Consider the following 16,163-nt stretch of genomic DNA (forward strand, 5'->3'; position numbering starts at 1 on the left):
TGAGTGAAATGCATATATTATCAGTGAATATTTCACGCATCTGATCTTTTTTTCTCTTCCCGAAAACTTGTATTGATATGTAAACTTAATGAGAAAAATCTTTCATTTCATTTCTTTCGTTCCATTTTCTTTTCAATTTATCTCTTTACTTCCTCAGAGACTATACATTTTTTCGTTTGCTATAAAATTTACCAAATAGGCCTTAACATGACGAATGACCATAAAATATTGTATATATGCATTTTCATTTATTTATTTCAAATAGATCGCAACGTAATGGGATTATAATATTAATTCATCGAATTATTCTTTTATATTTCAGAAGGTACACTCTGCCTTAGCATCCAACATGTACGATCTAGTCAACGGTGAAATCATAGAGACGGCAATCACTCGACATTTCGCGTATCTACATGGCATTCTTCAAAACATGGAGACGAAATTGATAAGCCAATTATATCAGCAGCGTGATTCTCTCAAGAATAATTTAGAAGATATCGATATACAGCTTCGATCACAAGAGGAAAGATTGAAGGTGACGTTGCAGGTACGTTTTTTCAAAATTTAAAAATACTTGTAGAAAAGTACAGTTGTCTATTATTTGCTTCAAATGAAATTTACACATTATTTTAATACTTTATTTGCTTTATGGATTCTTTTATAGACTTTAAATCTACTTCTATTATTGATAATTAGATAAAATGTAGTAGATGATTATAATAAAAGAATAATTTGATTAATATAAAAAAGAGAAGAAACAGAGTGGGTTCAGTGACATCAAATTACATTAAATTCAGTTTCATATTATTTACATTTTACTTTGTCTAATTTATTATCAAACATCTCTGTAGCTTATTTCAAACACGATTATTTGTTTAGATGGCTTCTTATGCGAGACAGAGCTTTCATAAAGTCGACATACGAAATGCGATAAATATTTTGAAGGAACTGGCGGATTTGCCTTGTCATTTGATGTATAAAGACGCAGGTCAAAACTGTAAAGCAACGTGAGTATCGACAACGAATTTCAAATCATTAAAAAGCGTGAAATTATGTCGATAGGTGCAAAATCTTTCTTGCTGACGCGCTATTTTTTGACATGACATGCTTGTCACTCGTTATTAACAACTGAAACATTTTTCCATCTATATCTTTCTAATCGAAATTTATATTTAATATTTAAAACATCATTTTTTTCTGCAAACATGTTATTTTTATCATACATGTGAACATATGGAACGTTAGCAATTATTGAATGATAATTCTTTCGCTGGTGTAACAATGTATTTTTCTCTCAACAGGTTTAAATTCGATGACTCGATCGTCGCAGCTATAAAAGATCATTGCTCGATTCAAGTGCCGCCAGTATCGTTTTACAGTCTCGTGCGAACGGATGAATTACCAAAGAATTACATAGTGTCACCCGTTAACAAGTCGGAGCAGACAAGTGAGAGCTTCAATCTTATTGTCGCGATTTCAAATAGATTTTTTAAATTCGCTTTCTTAATCTTTACTAGCATCCAAATGTCTTACATAAAAATTAGTTTATGTGTATAACTAATATTCATTTCATCTATACACAATTTTTTTAGTAAATATATTTTTATTATTTTAATAAAATTTTGACTCGTGAGATATAATTCTATGGTTTTTGTGAAATAATTATGAAATATTATTGACAGGACTTTACGAAGAACTGCCATTAATGCCTTTATCAAAGAAGCCAGTCAGTGCATCAACAACGGAATCTATCAAATCAGAAGATATAGAAGCACTATATCAAAAGAAGGAAGATTCGAACCAAGAGAGTAAGTTAATCCTTCCAATGTTAGTCTTCGGATTAAAAATCAAATTCTTTTTTTTCTTTTCAAGGCACTTCAGAGTGTAAGGTAGAGGTGACATACGTTGTTAATCCATCATTGTTTTTCGTTCGGAAAGTTGCCTCGAAATCGGAATTCAGACAATTGGAAAAGGATTTGACGAAATACGGATATAACAGACAAAGTGCAGAACCGCCAGTTAAGCTTGAACTAGGTAAGAGCGCGAGGATTAATCGCTCACCATTTTACTCGATCATTTTTTTTTCATCGATAGTTTGTTGTTCAGGTAACACGTGTATTGTTAAACAAAGGAAATTCGAAAAATGGTTCCGAGCTTGCGTGAACGCAGTGAACACGACCGATGACGGTGAGACGTCGTACAATGTATTTTACTTAGATTATGGCTTTGAAGAATGTAATATATCAACTTCGAGAATACGAAACATCGCTGAACATTTGTTAGAATTGCCACCACAGGCGATTCGATGCTGTTTGCACGGTTTAAAGCCCAAGAAGCTTCATTGGACGAACGCGAGCACAAACGATTTTATGAAGTTGACGAATAGAGCCGATTGCTCGATGTTTATCATTAAATCTACTCCTAACATGCTATATGTAGATCTTTGTGTTATCTCGAAGGATAATAATATGGGTCCGCAATCGATGTGTAATACTATGAAAAGTATGGATTACGCGCGTTTGGAGAATTGGCAAAATACTACGCAAATATTGACAAATACTTATGTATATAAAAAAGAAGAACTTCCAAATAAGACGCCAATACAAGTTTCTGTTAGCTGGATTGAATCGCCAGATAAGATTTATGTCACCAAAATTGGACGACAAGTTAAATTTTCCAAATTAATGAACGAGTTACAAGAATATTATAGAAAAGACAATTTGACGAAAATGATCGATTCACCTCAAGAAGGTTTACCTTGTGCTGTGCAGTTGAAAGATTTTACTTGGCAACGTGGTGAAATCATTGAAATTCTTAGTGAAAATCAAGTCAGAGTATTTTACGTGGATTGTGGATGCACTCTAGTTTTAAACTGTAATCAATTACGAGCGATTCCGCATGAGTACACCGTACTTAATGCGCAAGTAAATTGCTGTCCATTTCCTTATTTTTATATTATTTATTATGTTTTGTATTATTTTGTATTATTTATAAAATGACACAATAATTTTCATCATTTTTTTCATTTGATTTAGGCTATAAGAATATCATTAATGTATATAAAACCAGAACCTGATGGATTGTGGAAATCAGAGTGTTATATAACGCTACTAAATATCTTCAAGAACATAAAATATGTAACAATAACTTATCGAAAAAAAGTGGAAGATGGATATATCGGTTGTATTTGCATTGATGATGTTGATGTTAGTCGACAATTAAAAATTGAAGGCGTCGTCAATTCGTTTCAAGTCAGGTCAGTATGCTCACCTGTCATGTATATAACTACCAGCATAAAAAAATTTTATATTTAAGACACTCGATTGATCAAGATCATTGCTTTTTTTACAGCAAATTTAAAAATAAATCGCCTAGGAATCACCAAGAATTGCCTAATAAGTCCGCTCTTTTACCACTGGAAAAATTCGATAATTCCACGAAGGATTTGAGCGATGATTCATATGATGAAACAGAAAACGATGAGAAGAAACCTGTGGAGAAGAATGAAACTATTAAAGATCCTTTTAAGGTGGAAGTGTCTATACAACGAGTGATCACACCAGATTGCATTTACGTCGCGCAGACGGAGCACGAGAAGTCGAACACAAAAATGGTATCGGCGATGCAAAAATTCTACGATATCTATCACTCCGAATCGCGAGATAATTGGAGCGAAGGCGCTCTGTGTGCCGTATATTCCGCGAAGGATAAGTCTTACTTTCGTGCAAAAATCCTAAAAATAAAATCCCCGACAGAGGTATTGGTCTATTTTTACGATATGGGCATCGAGGAGACGGTGACGATGGAGGATATACAGATTTTACACATGAAATTCGCGAAACAGCCAACGTATTGCTTCAAGGTTAAGCTAGCTGGTATTTTACCGTGCGGTGGATCATCTACGTGGCCATCGTTGTCTTGTGACACATTGTTTGATATTATACAAGAAAACACATTTTGCAAATATTATATCACTAAGCCGGTGAGTTTAAAAAAATATTTTTTTTAAGAGAGCGTTTATGTACACTATCCTATATTTCAAATGAATTATGATTACGATCCGTTGGAAAACTATTTAATGTTAGTGTAAATAATGAACTTGAATTCGATAATGAGCTTGTAATATGTGTTCAGCAAGAATTGTACATTCTTGCCGATGTTAAGTTTATATTATAATAAATTTGCAATAATCATCCGATCAAACCGATTCTGACTTTTCAACTAGTATGTAATAAAAGTCGTTTTACAAACAAAGTCGAAGATATAATATTTATATCTTGTTTAAGGTTCAGGAAGAAGCTTACGATGTGATACCTGTTGAACTCTGGGTAAGACAAGCCAAAATACCAGGACCATTGGCGCCAACTAAAATAGAGATTAATTCTATCAACAGAATGTTGGTGGAAAAGGGCGTTGCTTTACCTATTAAAAAGTACTTAGATAAATTAATTTAAATGAATTTATATATAAAGCAACTTAATTCTCTCTCTCATATATTTGTATCATAATATCTTTAATTTTCAACAGTTACTTTGCAAAGTCGAATTCGATTCTCGCAGCAGAATTTAAACGACAGTTAGAAGATGATCATCAATTCGTGTTGACTAAGCAAGAAGAAGAAGTAAAGTGGTTTAATAAAGAGCTTAACACTGAGCTAGACGGAACACTCTCACGTGAGAGTGATTTGTCGTGTCATAATTCTAGTATTAATGCATTAACCAATTTAAACACCAAATATCAGATTTGCGACTCGACGAATCGCGAATATGCAGTGAAATTTTCTGACTGGTTACCACCAATTGAAATAATCGAAGAAGTATTCCACGCTATACCAACATACGTGGACAATAAATGCAACGTGTATCTGCATTCTAAAAAGCACAGTACGTTATTTTGCTTACATAATTAATAATCAATATAAATATCTATTATAAATATTACAATACAATATTATTTATTCATGCATATCTTTTTTTATGTTTTGTTATTATTAGATGCTGATATACTTTCCTATATAGAGTCTGAACTACAAATTCATTATCAAAAGGTTAAAATAAAAAAGACTAAAGTATGGAAGGCAGGAGATATATGTATTGCCCGATATCATCAAAATAAAAAATGGTATAGAGGTCGCATTTCAAAAAATTTAGGAAATACATTGATGGTAAGAATAATAATAATCCATTATGCTAATAATTATTTTTTGATAATATTGTATTTTGTTTCTAGGTGGAATTCGTCGATTATGGCAATGTAGAAGAATGTGAAATACAGCATGTGACGGATGATATTAGATTAGGACATATTCCTATCCAATCTACAAAATGTATCATTAGTGGATTAAAACCAGTAATATAATTTTATATTTCAAAATTGAGAATAATTTTAATAATACAAATATTATATAATTTTCTTAGCTCATGTATTATAATAATCTTTCTAAATTTTTTTGTATAAATATAGGCATTGTTAAATGGTAAATGGATGATACACGATTTAGATCGAATACATGCGCTTATTGTCGACCAAGAATGCAAAGTATCTATTTTACAGCGACAACCTGCAAATTTAATTGTAAGTTATGTCTATTTATGAAAAGCGATTTTTACAAATATAAAGCTTTTATCTTTATATAGTCAGAAAGACAGAGAGAGAGAATTTATCGATATTTTTCTTATTATAATTTTAAGTGCAATAACATTTTATTTTTATTATTTACAGGTATCAATAACATTATTGCGGCCATGGAAATGTGATCTACTAATGTATCTTGCAAATCACATGGATATGAAAATTAAAATCGAACGTAAAGAATGGAATGATTCTGAAACTTTTGAAAGCGAAGCCATAAGATCGGATTCTACCAGCAAAGACGTTACTATTGAGAAAACGAATGACGAACTATACACAGCTAATGCTTCAAAAGAATCTTTATCAGAATTATATACGCAAAATTCTACATTTAACGAAAATGTGATCAGCGGTAATTGTGCAGAAATAGAATCTTTGAAGCTTGAATCGTTTAATATATCTATTAAACAGACCGATTTTGAAAATATATCCTGGATGGACGCAATTATCTTAGACAAGCAATTAAACGCCTGTTCAACACCGCAACCACAAGAAGAAGAAAAAGATTTTTTGGATATATATGAACAATTGACAATTCCACAAGAGACGAAGTATATTGAATTAATATTATGTTGCAATAGAGATCCTATTACTTCATACGCGCAATTGGCTGAAAACAACGACGCCATGTTTTCCAATGTAGGCATACGCGAATTTATATGAAATACATCTATATATAAAGCATTAGCCTGATTAATTAATATATATTCATCTTCTTTAGGTGTTTCATGATTATTATCTGCAATATGAGGTTATAATGTCAGACTTGCAAATCAGTGCTAATCATCAACCATTAATTGAATCTTTTGAAAAAAGTAAGTATAATCTTTCTTAATTAATTGTTATAGTCTGTCTTAAAATAAATAATTTTATATGAATAATTTTATAATTTTATGTGTAATTAATATATAGCGAATTTATCAATAAAATACACTATAATCTTTCTTAGATACTCCATGCATAACAAAATTTTCTGATGAAATATGGTATAGATGCATCATCACAAATAGTCAACTTTCGGATTCTCAATCCATAGAGGTTTCATTATATTATGTTGATTATGGTAACCATGAATGGAAAACATTGGATTTACCGTAAGATATGAATACTTATTACTTATTCATGTATTATTTGATTTGTGCAATACAAGAGTTATTTGTAATAATTCATAAAAATATTTCAGAAACCATGGTTTACATGTACCAAAAGAAAAATGGTTAGAATTGCCCGCTATGGCTATTAAATGTAAATTTTGGGGACTAAATTTTGTTTCTGATGACACTACTTTATTAGCATCAAAATTGGACGAAATATATAATCAAACAGTTGTGGCTCGAATTAAGGCAAGTCTTTTTAAAATTAATATATTTAAAATTTGCATGAAAATACTTATTAAAAATTAATCATTGTAGGAAATTAGTAATGGGAATAACATAGTGGCAGAAATATACAAAGATAAATCATGTAAAGAACTCTTTTATGCTGATTTGATAAAAGAAGGTTTATATCAATTTAAGAATCCTGAAGAAGACTAAGAAGCAGCAGTATTAACAATCTATGACTGTACATTTATGATTGATATTATTTAAGTTTTATTTCAACCATGTACATTGTGCAACAAATTGTACATGATTTGACAAGAAAATTACTCAGGAATTTGCAGTAGTTTCATCTTTTTGATACATAAATATAAATAGATATAAGTTTGACTACTATCTCATAGACAATAAAAGAAGCAAGTATTGCATATAAGATTTTATAAGATTTTATAAGAATATATTGATTGTACATCACACACTTTAAGATTATATTAAGATTATATTATTTTGAAATTAGTTAGAGACTTACATAAGACCATGTTAACGCTGAGTACTCTTTGCAATTTGTTCCTTTAGCACCAGAATACTTTGTCTCTGTTCAGGTGGAAGCATAGAAATTTGCTCATCTGATAATTGTAACACTTGCATTATTAAGGCTGCCTATAAAAAAAAACAATTTTTAATTTATTTGTTTTTATTTAGATATTTGGAATATTTTTTGATTAATATAATCGAATTGTGAATTTAATAGCGAATTTAATATAACTGTATATTAGCATAATGCTGCATCAAATTCATTATTGTTCACATATTCGCGCGATTGTTTTCATTTTTATATTTTAATTTTTAAGTTAATTGTTATACAAAGATATTATTCTGTGTGCTTTTCTATTCTTTGAAAGTATAAGTTTTCAAATAAAATTATAAAATTTACAAGATATCGCAATCATTTTGTAAGTAAAAAAATCCCATAACATACCTTTTCCTGGTCAGATGCGCCACTGGGAATATTTCCTGCTGGAGACATTCCAGCCATAAGTCTCGATGTCGCAGAACTTGCCGACTGTGAAAGCACAGCGGTAGAACCAGTCGTGTTGCCTGTTACAGGACTTGGTATTGGCACGGTTGGTGCAGCAACTGGTCTCGGAACAACCGGTGGAGCTACAGGAGTCGCTGAAAAGTGAAAGTTTCATAAGATTTAAAAGAAGAGATTCTTTTTAAAAAGGCATTTAAATATATAATTCTTGTAAAAAATTCATTTAATGAAATTAAGTGTGATTTGTATTAAATGCATTTAATAGAAGAAAAAATCCGAGATACTTACGATTAGCTTTGGTAATCCTAGGATCAATAGGCATTCTTGGATCTCTCGGATCTCTCGGATCTCTGCCGAATCTATCAGCCCTTGGATCACGGCAAAAGCTGAAAATAATATGAATTTAATGCAAGAGAGAGTACGACGTAATGATCAAACCTATTTAAGATATATATATATGAAACCTCTCGACTCCCTCCACAGGAAGAGTGCTGTAAAAAAGAGCAGCTCTTTCAATTACACAATCTACAATCGATTTTTCGACAACTGAAATAAACTTACTTGTCTGTAATATTAAATGTATTGGGCCCTCTCGGATCAGCAGCAGCCGGTATCACTGGTGGTGCACTAACTGGAGCGGGCTGCGTTTGAGGTGGTCCTCTTAAATCTTGATCCATTCTAGCTAAACGTGGATCTATTGGTCTATCCAATCGAAGATCCACGTCTTGACCTATGTATTTTAATTGAATTTTAAGTAGCAATTTTTCCAATATAGGGAGAGATAATGGAGATTTCATAATTTACATGCAACATGATATAATATAGCAAACAATTGCAAAACAAGTTGCATTAATTTATTAATGATTTACTTCCAAGTCTGAATAATCAATAAATTTACAAGATATTATAATGTAATTAAAATTTCTGGTTCTTTATTGCCATGAATCTGTCATACTGAATTATGACAGAGATAAAAAATCATTAGCTTTATTCTTATGAAATACATCAAAATAAATAAGTTTTTTGAACATATTGTACATATACAGATTTATTTTTAGCAAAAATAAATCTTATAACGATTGACCATGATTTACATTTATTGTAGTTTTAATTCATAAATTAAAGATTTTTTACTAATTCATATTAAATACAAATAGTTGTATTGAAAAAAAACTTACTTATTTTGATGTATTTATCTACACAAGAAAACTTTTATGATTTCTTGCTTCTAATGTCATAATTTAATATGGCTACAAGATGGGGCTTAATAATAAATGATTGTATAATATAATTCGTTAATAACAATTACATAATATTAAAGAAACACTAAGATTTTTGTTTTACCTGCGAAAATGGGCGCTGGAGCATTAACAGCTGGTGGAGGTCGTGGCGGAGCCCACGGTTCCTCAATTCGTGGCTGGACTTGTTGGATTGGTTTTTCTGATGGTGTTAATACACCTGGGATAGGATTAGCCTTGTGCAACATACTGACTGCTGTATGCGGATCCACTATCCTCATGACCACCTGTGCTTGAAGCAGAGCATATGCCAATTGAGGATTTTGTAGAAGCATTTGACGTGCCTCATTCGGGTTATTTTGTACACAAAGTTTCATTTGCTTCATCAATTCAAACATTTGCTCCGGTGGTAGAGACGCTACAGCTTTACTTATAGCTTCTGGTGCCTTGTCTGATTGAACAGCTTCCCCATATGGATTTTCAGTATTCTGTCCTTGCAGAAGACTCTGCATCTCCATACGACTTTTCTCTGTACAAGCATTATCCACACGCAATGTTCTTCCACCAATCTCATATCCATTTAAATTTCTCATAGCACTTAAGGCTGTTTCCTGATCTTTGTATTCACAGAAGCCATATCCTTTAGGTTTGCCTGTCTCGCGGTCAAAAACTAATCTATTTAACACAATTGAAAAATTGTACATATAGATAAATACTCAACATTTCCTTTGTAATTATAAAAGTTAGAATAATTACATGATGCAAATTAAATGTATGCTCAAAAATCAAATGCACTTTTAATAGTAGAAAGAAAATGTATACAAGACAAATGTCAAAGAATTATATTCAGCATACTCATTTTATTTCCAAGAAATAAAATGAGTATGCTGAATATAATTCTTTGACATTCCTGTTTATATGTAAGTTTTTATATAATTAAATAATTAAATATTTAATATTTAAAGAATATTGCTAAAGTACTTTACTATTCTAAAGTGTTTTCAAGTATTGGAAATATGTATGAAATTCAAACATTTTAACAAGCTTAACGATTTTAAGCTTGTTAAATTAACTAAGACAAGTAACAGAAAAATGAGATACTTGAAAGAAAGCACTGGTCCAACTTCACTGAAAATATCCTTTAGATTCTCTTCTGTAGCCTCGTACGGGATATTCCCGACTACAAAACAAATAATTGTGTACATACATCATTACATTATTACAACGCTAACCTCATAAAACAGTGTAAATCATACGTTAAATTACTCACCGAAAACACTCCTCATTGACTTGTCCATTAGCGATTGATCCGAAATAGTTGAATTACTCATTTTCGCACTTTTGTTTTTCTCCGGAAAACACAAAACACTCGAAAATACAATTTCAACAATAACGTATGAAATGTCTACTGTTCAATATACCTATCAGAGAAGTGCACGTATATGTTACACTCACTGCACTTGACTGCACTCAACAAAGTTGTACATAAACTTAAAAATTATATAGATTAACTATCTACTGTGGACTGTGAGACACACTCGCGCATGCGCAAAGTTGCCTTCCAAAATTTATTTCTTGGGGTACATTCTAAAACTTACTCTCCGAGGAAAATTTTACTCGCTCGCCGTTCCGAAACTCTTTTAAGCGTTTCCGATTGGTTCGTATCAGCCATCGAGTAAAATTTTCCTCGGTTACTTGCGTTTTGGAACGTAACCTAGGATATAGTATATGTCTGTGGCTATTCAAATTAATTACACAAATTCTTTCATTAAATTACACAAACATTATCCCACATCATTTTTTCATAATTATATAATAGACAAATTTTTATCTTTAATAAATCCTGATGACTTTTTTTATTACACGCATTAAATTTATTATATTAAATACATCTCTAAATTTCTACAAAAACATTAGCAAGAATAGTTAGATATAATAACATAATAAACATACCCATACTTATATATATTGATAAAATGTATATACTGTTACAAATAAAATATATTATAATTAATCTTCTTCAGGAGATATTCATATAGTTTTATTACATGTGCAATTAAATTAATTGATGACAGGTTCTGCATCCAAATGCAGTTACTTTATATTGTCATCAATATAAAGGTGCAATTTCATTGACACTGAACAAAGAAGCAACTACTTACTTCTTTGTTCAACCAATGATTGACGCTACTTTTTAGCATCAATGAAATTGCACCTTAATGCACCTTTATAATAAATATATTCAATTGTATTAATAAAATAAATTTTTACACAAAGTAATGTGGTTTCTTTACTATTATGCCATATTCTGCAACTGCTGGTGTCAGATCTTCCATTGTCAGTGTATACCGTCGATCTTTTCCTTTTGTCTTTGTGTTTTGATTGGCACCACGTGTTTTGCAATGCTGCAGCGCATCATTGGCAATCTCCGAAATAAACTTTTGTGCTGCTAGAGATACCAAACGTACTCTAAAATAGATATCAACAGAAAATATCAATAGAATTAATCGACTGAATAAATTTCCAATTGAAAAGATTCTTATTGAATAATACTTGTAAATAATATATATAAACAATATATATTTAGTCTTACATCCTGGGATCTGTAGTATTGAAACCAGCTGTATGCAAGTAATGCTCGCTGATGGCATCAGGTACCTAATATGAACATACAAAATGTATAATGTACTTTACATATGCATAAATGTACACACAAATGCAAATATATAAACATAATTTTAGTAACATGCTTTGCACAATGGATGGATCAGAAATCTACAGAAATTTGTATTCAATAAAAGAGCAGATTAATACCGTAGGTGTATAATCTTCTAATTGCAACAGAAAGTCCGACAACGGTTGACCTGCAGTCTTGTTCTCTTCGTTGTAAGCCGATGGCGGTTCTCTTCCAAAATTCTCTGCCATCTCTGCGTAAATAAATCGTGCTATGAAACTCTAATCTCTTTCGTTCAGCACAAGAACCAAGAATGTTTTGCTTATTCTGTACGGGAGCGTCTTGTTTAACCACGTTGCGATTGACCACAGCCAATTATATCGACCTGTACCTAGGTAACGATTAATCAATCAGAGAGTCCTATTTTGAATTGGCGACGTGGTCAATCGAATCCCATCCATTCTGTACTATTCAGTAAAATTCTTTACTGCTTTTATTCCGATTGGTTAATCAAACGCTTCAAACAGAGAGAAGACTGAGAGATGTCATGGCCTGCTTTTAGGTGATCCCTGAAATCGATACTCCCTCTATAGACATTGAAAATGTGGACATAAACTACAAAGCCAAAGTCCATGAATGTACTCAGAGGGTATAATGTGCACAATTTCTGGTTTCGTTCCGTGCACGAAATGCCGATAGCACCAGAATATAACAAGACATTCATGTATATAAATTGATAGTAAATAAATTATTCAATCGCGAAAGATACTGTAATCTTCCAATGTAATGTTCAAAGATGAAAGAAATATTTTTCTATATTCATTGCTATATTTATATATTTTTATTTACAAAACACAAAATGCCTGCTGTGAAATAAAAACATTTTTAACTGTTATTTCTATAAATCTTAATTAGCAGTAAACTGATCTTTGATATTTATTGATTATTTTTTTAATTATTTAAAAATTTAATTATTAATACATATATAGAATTTTTCATAGTGCGCAGACGTCGAACTCACACGTACGCATTTGTTCGATTAATTCGTTAAATATTTATATATATAAATATTTAACGAATTAATCGAACGAATGTATTCCGATTCATCTTTTCGTTTGGTATATATAAATATTTAATTTACTATTCGACTGATTGCATTCCGACTTGCTTTTTTATTCGATATATATAAATATTTAATTAATTAATCGAACGATTGCATTCCGATTCATCTTTTCGTTCGATATATATAAGTATTTAATCAATTAATCGAACGATTGCATTCGGCTTGCCATTTTACTCGCCGCGTTACAGTGAATATCGCGCGAGAGAGGCAGGCAACATGCGCGGCGTCGTGCATGATTTCGACCGTCCGCACGCAGACGAAAAACGGCCAATTTATATCTCGACTTCCGGATGCGATAGCGATTTCGTTCTTTTTGCATAAAATTCTACACCATTTCGCGGCACTACCGTTTAAATCTCGTCCCGATCGCCCGAGGAGCGGCTGACAGTGAATATCCGAAATCTGCTTCTTGGACTCACACTTAAGTGTAATATTTATATATATCGAATAAAAAAGCGAGTTGGAACGCAATCAGTCGAATAGTGAATTAAATATTTATTTATACCAAACGAAAAGATGAATGTATTCGTTCGATTAATTCGTTAAATATTTATATATATAAATATATATATAAATATTAATATTATATATATAATTATTATAATATTATATATAATATATTATAATATTATATATAATTACATAAAATATTATATATATAATTATATATATAAATATTTATATTTATATATATAAATATTTAACGAATTAATCGAACGAATGCATTCCGATTCAAATGCAATCGTTCGATTAATTCGTTAAATATTTATATATACCGAAGGAAAAAGCGAACCAGAATGTAATCGTTCGATTAATTGATTAAATACTTATATATATTGAACGAAAAGATGAATCGGAATGCAATCGTTCGATTAATTAATTAAATATTTATATATATCGAATAAAAAAGCGAGTCGGAATGCAATCAGTCGAATAGTAAATTAAATATTTATATATACCAAACGAAAAGGACATCCTGTATGTATATATATATATATATATATATATATATATGTACATGGAATATAATATATTAATGTATATATACAAATATTTTAAATTATATAGATTTTTTAATTATATGGTTATATTTATTAAAAGATTGATGTATCATGGAGTTTCTGGTTTTATTCCGTTGTATGTATACGAAATACCAGTAGTACCAGCGCTGTATAGCACAAGACGCTTAATAAATTTTTAATATAAATGAATTTTGTGATCCTCTCTCTCTCTCTCTCTCTCTCTCTCTCTCTCTCTCTCTCTCTCTCTCTCTCTCTCTACATATATATATATATATATATATATATATATATATAATACATAAATGTTTTGTGTCACGATAAATCTTGTAAAATCATCGGTCTTTAATAGTATCTCGTCAGTGAATGTTTTCGAATGTTACACTTTATGTAGCAAATTTTTTATATTGTTCTATTTTCATAACAGCAAAATACTTAATGCTTGATGCTTTATATATATATATATATATATATATATATATATATATATATAATACAATGTGCTAAATTATAAAATGTAACATAATTATAAAGTATTACTATTATTGACTTAATTGCAAGCTATTCCTAATTATTACACATATTTATCCGATGCATCTTCTTCTTCAAATCTTTGCAATGTTGTGATCTGTCGCATTCCCAAGACTCGTGCTTCTTTCTTCTTATCGTTTTATCATTCTTTTACTCTCTTCCATCTTATTCAAAATATATAATAATTATTAACTAAGTATTATAATATATTATAATATAATATAATTATTATATTAATAATGTATAATATAAATTAATATATAATATATATTAATATATATATATATATATATATATATATATATATTAGTATATGTAATTAATTAATAATTATTAATATAATAATTATAATTACGATATCTCTCTTAGTCTGACTCTTTCTCTTTGACCTGTCCGGCATGGGTGACCCTATCAGTAATTAAGGCCGGTGTTTACACAGTCTTATATTTAAAATCGTTTTAAGTAAAATTTAGAAAATGTTTATTATTTCATTGAGACTGAACAGAATTTTAAGATGCGATCTAAGATTATATTTAAGATGATTAAATATAAAAACAAATTGTATGAATACCGGCCTATGTTACCGCCGGCATAGCTCTCCGGATCATTAGAGTACTCAAACCTCCTCACCCGGCAAATGCCTTCGTTAAGGTGGAGATACCATCGAAGAGGTACAATTTTTTTATTTTATTTTCTTTTAATATAATGTAGGTTTTTCAAATTTTCCAAATAGAAAATATAATACAAAGAATGTATAAAATATACATATATTATATAATTATAAAATATTATAATGCATAATTACATAGCTTGCAGTCACATAAAAATATATTACAAAATATATATTATAATTATAGTACAATTTATAAATTGTATTATAATTGTACTATAAGATAATACATAAAATTTTTCGTTGAAAATATATAGTGTAATACATAACAATAAAATATATATTATATATAATACATAAAATAATACATAAAAAATTGTTATGTAGAATATATACGTAGATTACTTTACTATATTACACGAAAATATCTGCAATACGTACAACGTAAAATTGATTAGAAATTTTTAGAAAATTTTTAGATTAGCGTAATTGATAATCTATCGCGACTAAAAAAATCATTAATAAATTTATCACTTGTATTCCTCTCAATTAAGAAAAAGTAATTTTAATGCGAAATTTTAATTCATTTTATAAGATTTTCTAAAAGAAATGTTTGATGACGCGGAAAGATAAGTAAAACTTTGATGTTACCCAACAATTAAATCAGAGAAAAAATTAAATTTCGCGGTTTAAATTTCGCGAATATATATGATAAATAAATTAATAAATAATAATAATAATATTTAACCACAATACACATAATTTCTATAATAATCGGAATAACAACGTGCGCAATATAATTATTATCATTTTGTGCGACAATAAAAATATTGCAACATTAGAGGCGCATTTCATATAATTTGCACAATATTATAATATACGTAAGGAATCAAACGCGGATGCAGAATCTAATAGCCGATTTCTTTTCAAATATATAATTTCATGTAAATTTCGCGATCAAAAGTAAAATATATATCTTGTT

At 29.9% G+C, this 16,163-nt stretch overlaps 4 protein-coding genes across 7 annotated transcripts in view; 1 reads left to right on the top strand and 3 right to left on the bottom strand.

Moving 5' to 3' along the window:
• LOC105255286 (RING finger protein 17) overlaps positions 1-7,189 on the top strand; it is a 136,135-nt gene extending 128,946 nt beyond the window's left edge. For all 3 annotated transcript variants that reach the window (XM_011264473.3, XM_025411812.1, XM_025411813.1), the window contains 18 exons: positions 323-547; positions 880-1,007; positions 1,302-1,447; positions 1,683-1,808; positions 1,873-2,034; positions 2,107-2,924; positions 3,036-3,256; positions 3,352-3,982; positions 4,287-4,432; positions 4,528-4,883; positions 4,995-5,164; positions 5,230-5,349; positions 5,464-5,574; positions 5,722-6,270; positions 6,353-6,446; positions 6,581-6,725; positions 6,815-6,974; positions 7,044-7,189. In XM_011264473.3, coding sequence (XP_011262775.2) covers positions 323-547; positions 880-1,007; positions 1,302-1,447; positions 1,683-1,808; positions 1,873-2,034; positions 2,107-2,924; positions 3,036-3,256; positions 3,352-3,982; positions 4,287-4,432; positions 4,528-4,883; positions 4,995-5,164; positions 5,230-5,349; positions 5,464-5,574; positions 5,722-6,270; positions 6,353-6,446; positions 6,581-6,725; positions 6,815-6,974; positions 7,044-7,166 — 4,431 coding nt within the window. In that variant the 3' untranslated portion in view covers positions 7,167-7,189. The remainder of the gene's footprint in view (positions 1-322; positions 548-879; positions 1,008-1,301; positions 1,448-1,682; positions 1,809-1,872; positions 2,035-2,106; positions 2,925-3,035; positions 3,257-3,351; positions 3,983-4,286; positions 4,433-4,527; positions 4,884-4,994; positions 5,165-5,229; positions 5,350-5,463; positions 5,575-5,721; positions 6,271-6,352; positions 6,447-6,580; positions 6,726-6,814; positions 6,975-7,043) is intronic.
• Positions 1-7,610, bottom strand: part of LOC105255285 — a 60,785-nt gene extending 53,175 nt beyond the window's left edge. The window contains exon 1 of the mRNA XM_011264470.2: positions 7,480-7,610. Within this exon, the coding sequence (XP_011262772.1) occupies positions 7,480-7,489 (10 nt within the window). The 5' untranslated portion in view covers positions 7,490-7,610. The remainder of the gene's footprint in view (positions 1-7,479) is intronic.
• On the bottom strand, positions 7,475-10,688 carry LOC105255287 (cleavage stimulation factor subunit 2). Of its 2 annotated transcripts, XM_011264475.3 has the most exons (8): positions 10,495-10,688; positions 10,326-10,404; positions 9,331-9,899; positions 8,548-8,716; positions 8,451-8,477; positions 8,275-8,372; positions 7,930-8,123; positions 7,475-7,610 (listed from the first exon to the last, which is right to left on the bottom strand). In XM_011264475.3, exons 1-8 carry the CDS (start codon positions 10,553-10,555, stop codon positions 7,491-7,493), a joined length of 1,317 nt encoding a protein of 438 aa, XP_011262777.1. In that variant the 5' UTR covers positions 10,556-10,688; the 3' UTR covers positions 7,475-7,490. The 2 variants fall into 2 exon arrangements, with proteins under 2 accessions (XP_011262777.1, XP_011262778.1); XM_011264476.3 differs by lacking the exon at positions 8,451-8,477.
• A 535-nt stretch (positions 10,689-11,223) lies between these two features.
• On the bottom strand, positions 11,224-12,377 carry LOC105255283 (transcription initiation factor TFIID subunit 10). Its single transcript, XM_011264467.3, has 3 exons — positions 12,039-12,377; positions 11,818-11,882; positions 11,224-11,693 (listed from the first exon to the last, which is right to left on the bottom strand). Exons 1-3 carry the CDS (start codon positions 12,147-12,149, stop codon positions 11,492-11,494), a joined length of 378 nt encoding a protein of 125 aa, XP_011262769.1. The 5' UTR covers positions 12,150-12,377; the 3' UTR covers positions 11,224-11,491.
• Between the last annotated feature and the right edge of the window lie 3,786 nt (positions 12,378-16,163).

The sequence above is a fragment of the Camponotus floridanus genome, unplaced genomic scaffold (assembly GCF_003227725.1).
Source record: "Camponotus floridanus strain SB8 unplaced genomic scaffold, Cflo_v7.5 scaffold43, whole genome shotgun sequence".
Taxonomy (NCBI): domain Eukaryota; kingdom Metazoa; phylum Arthropoda; class Insecta; order Hymenoptera; family Formicidae; genus Camponotus; species Camponotus floridanus.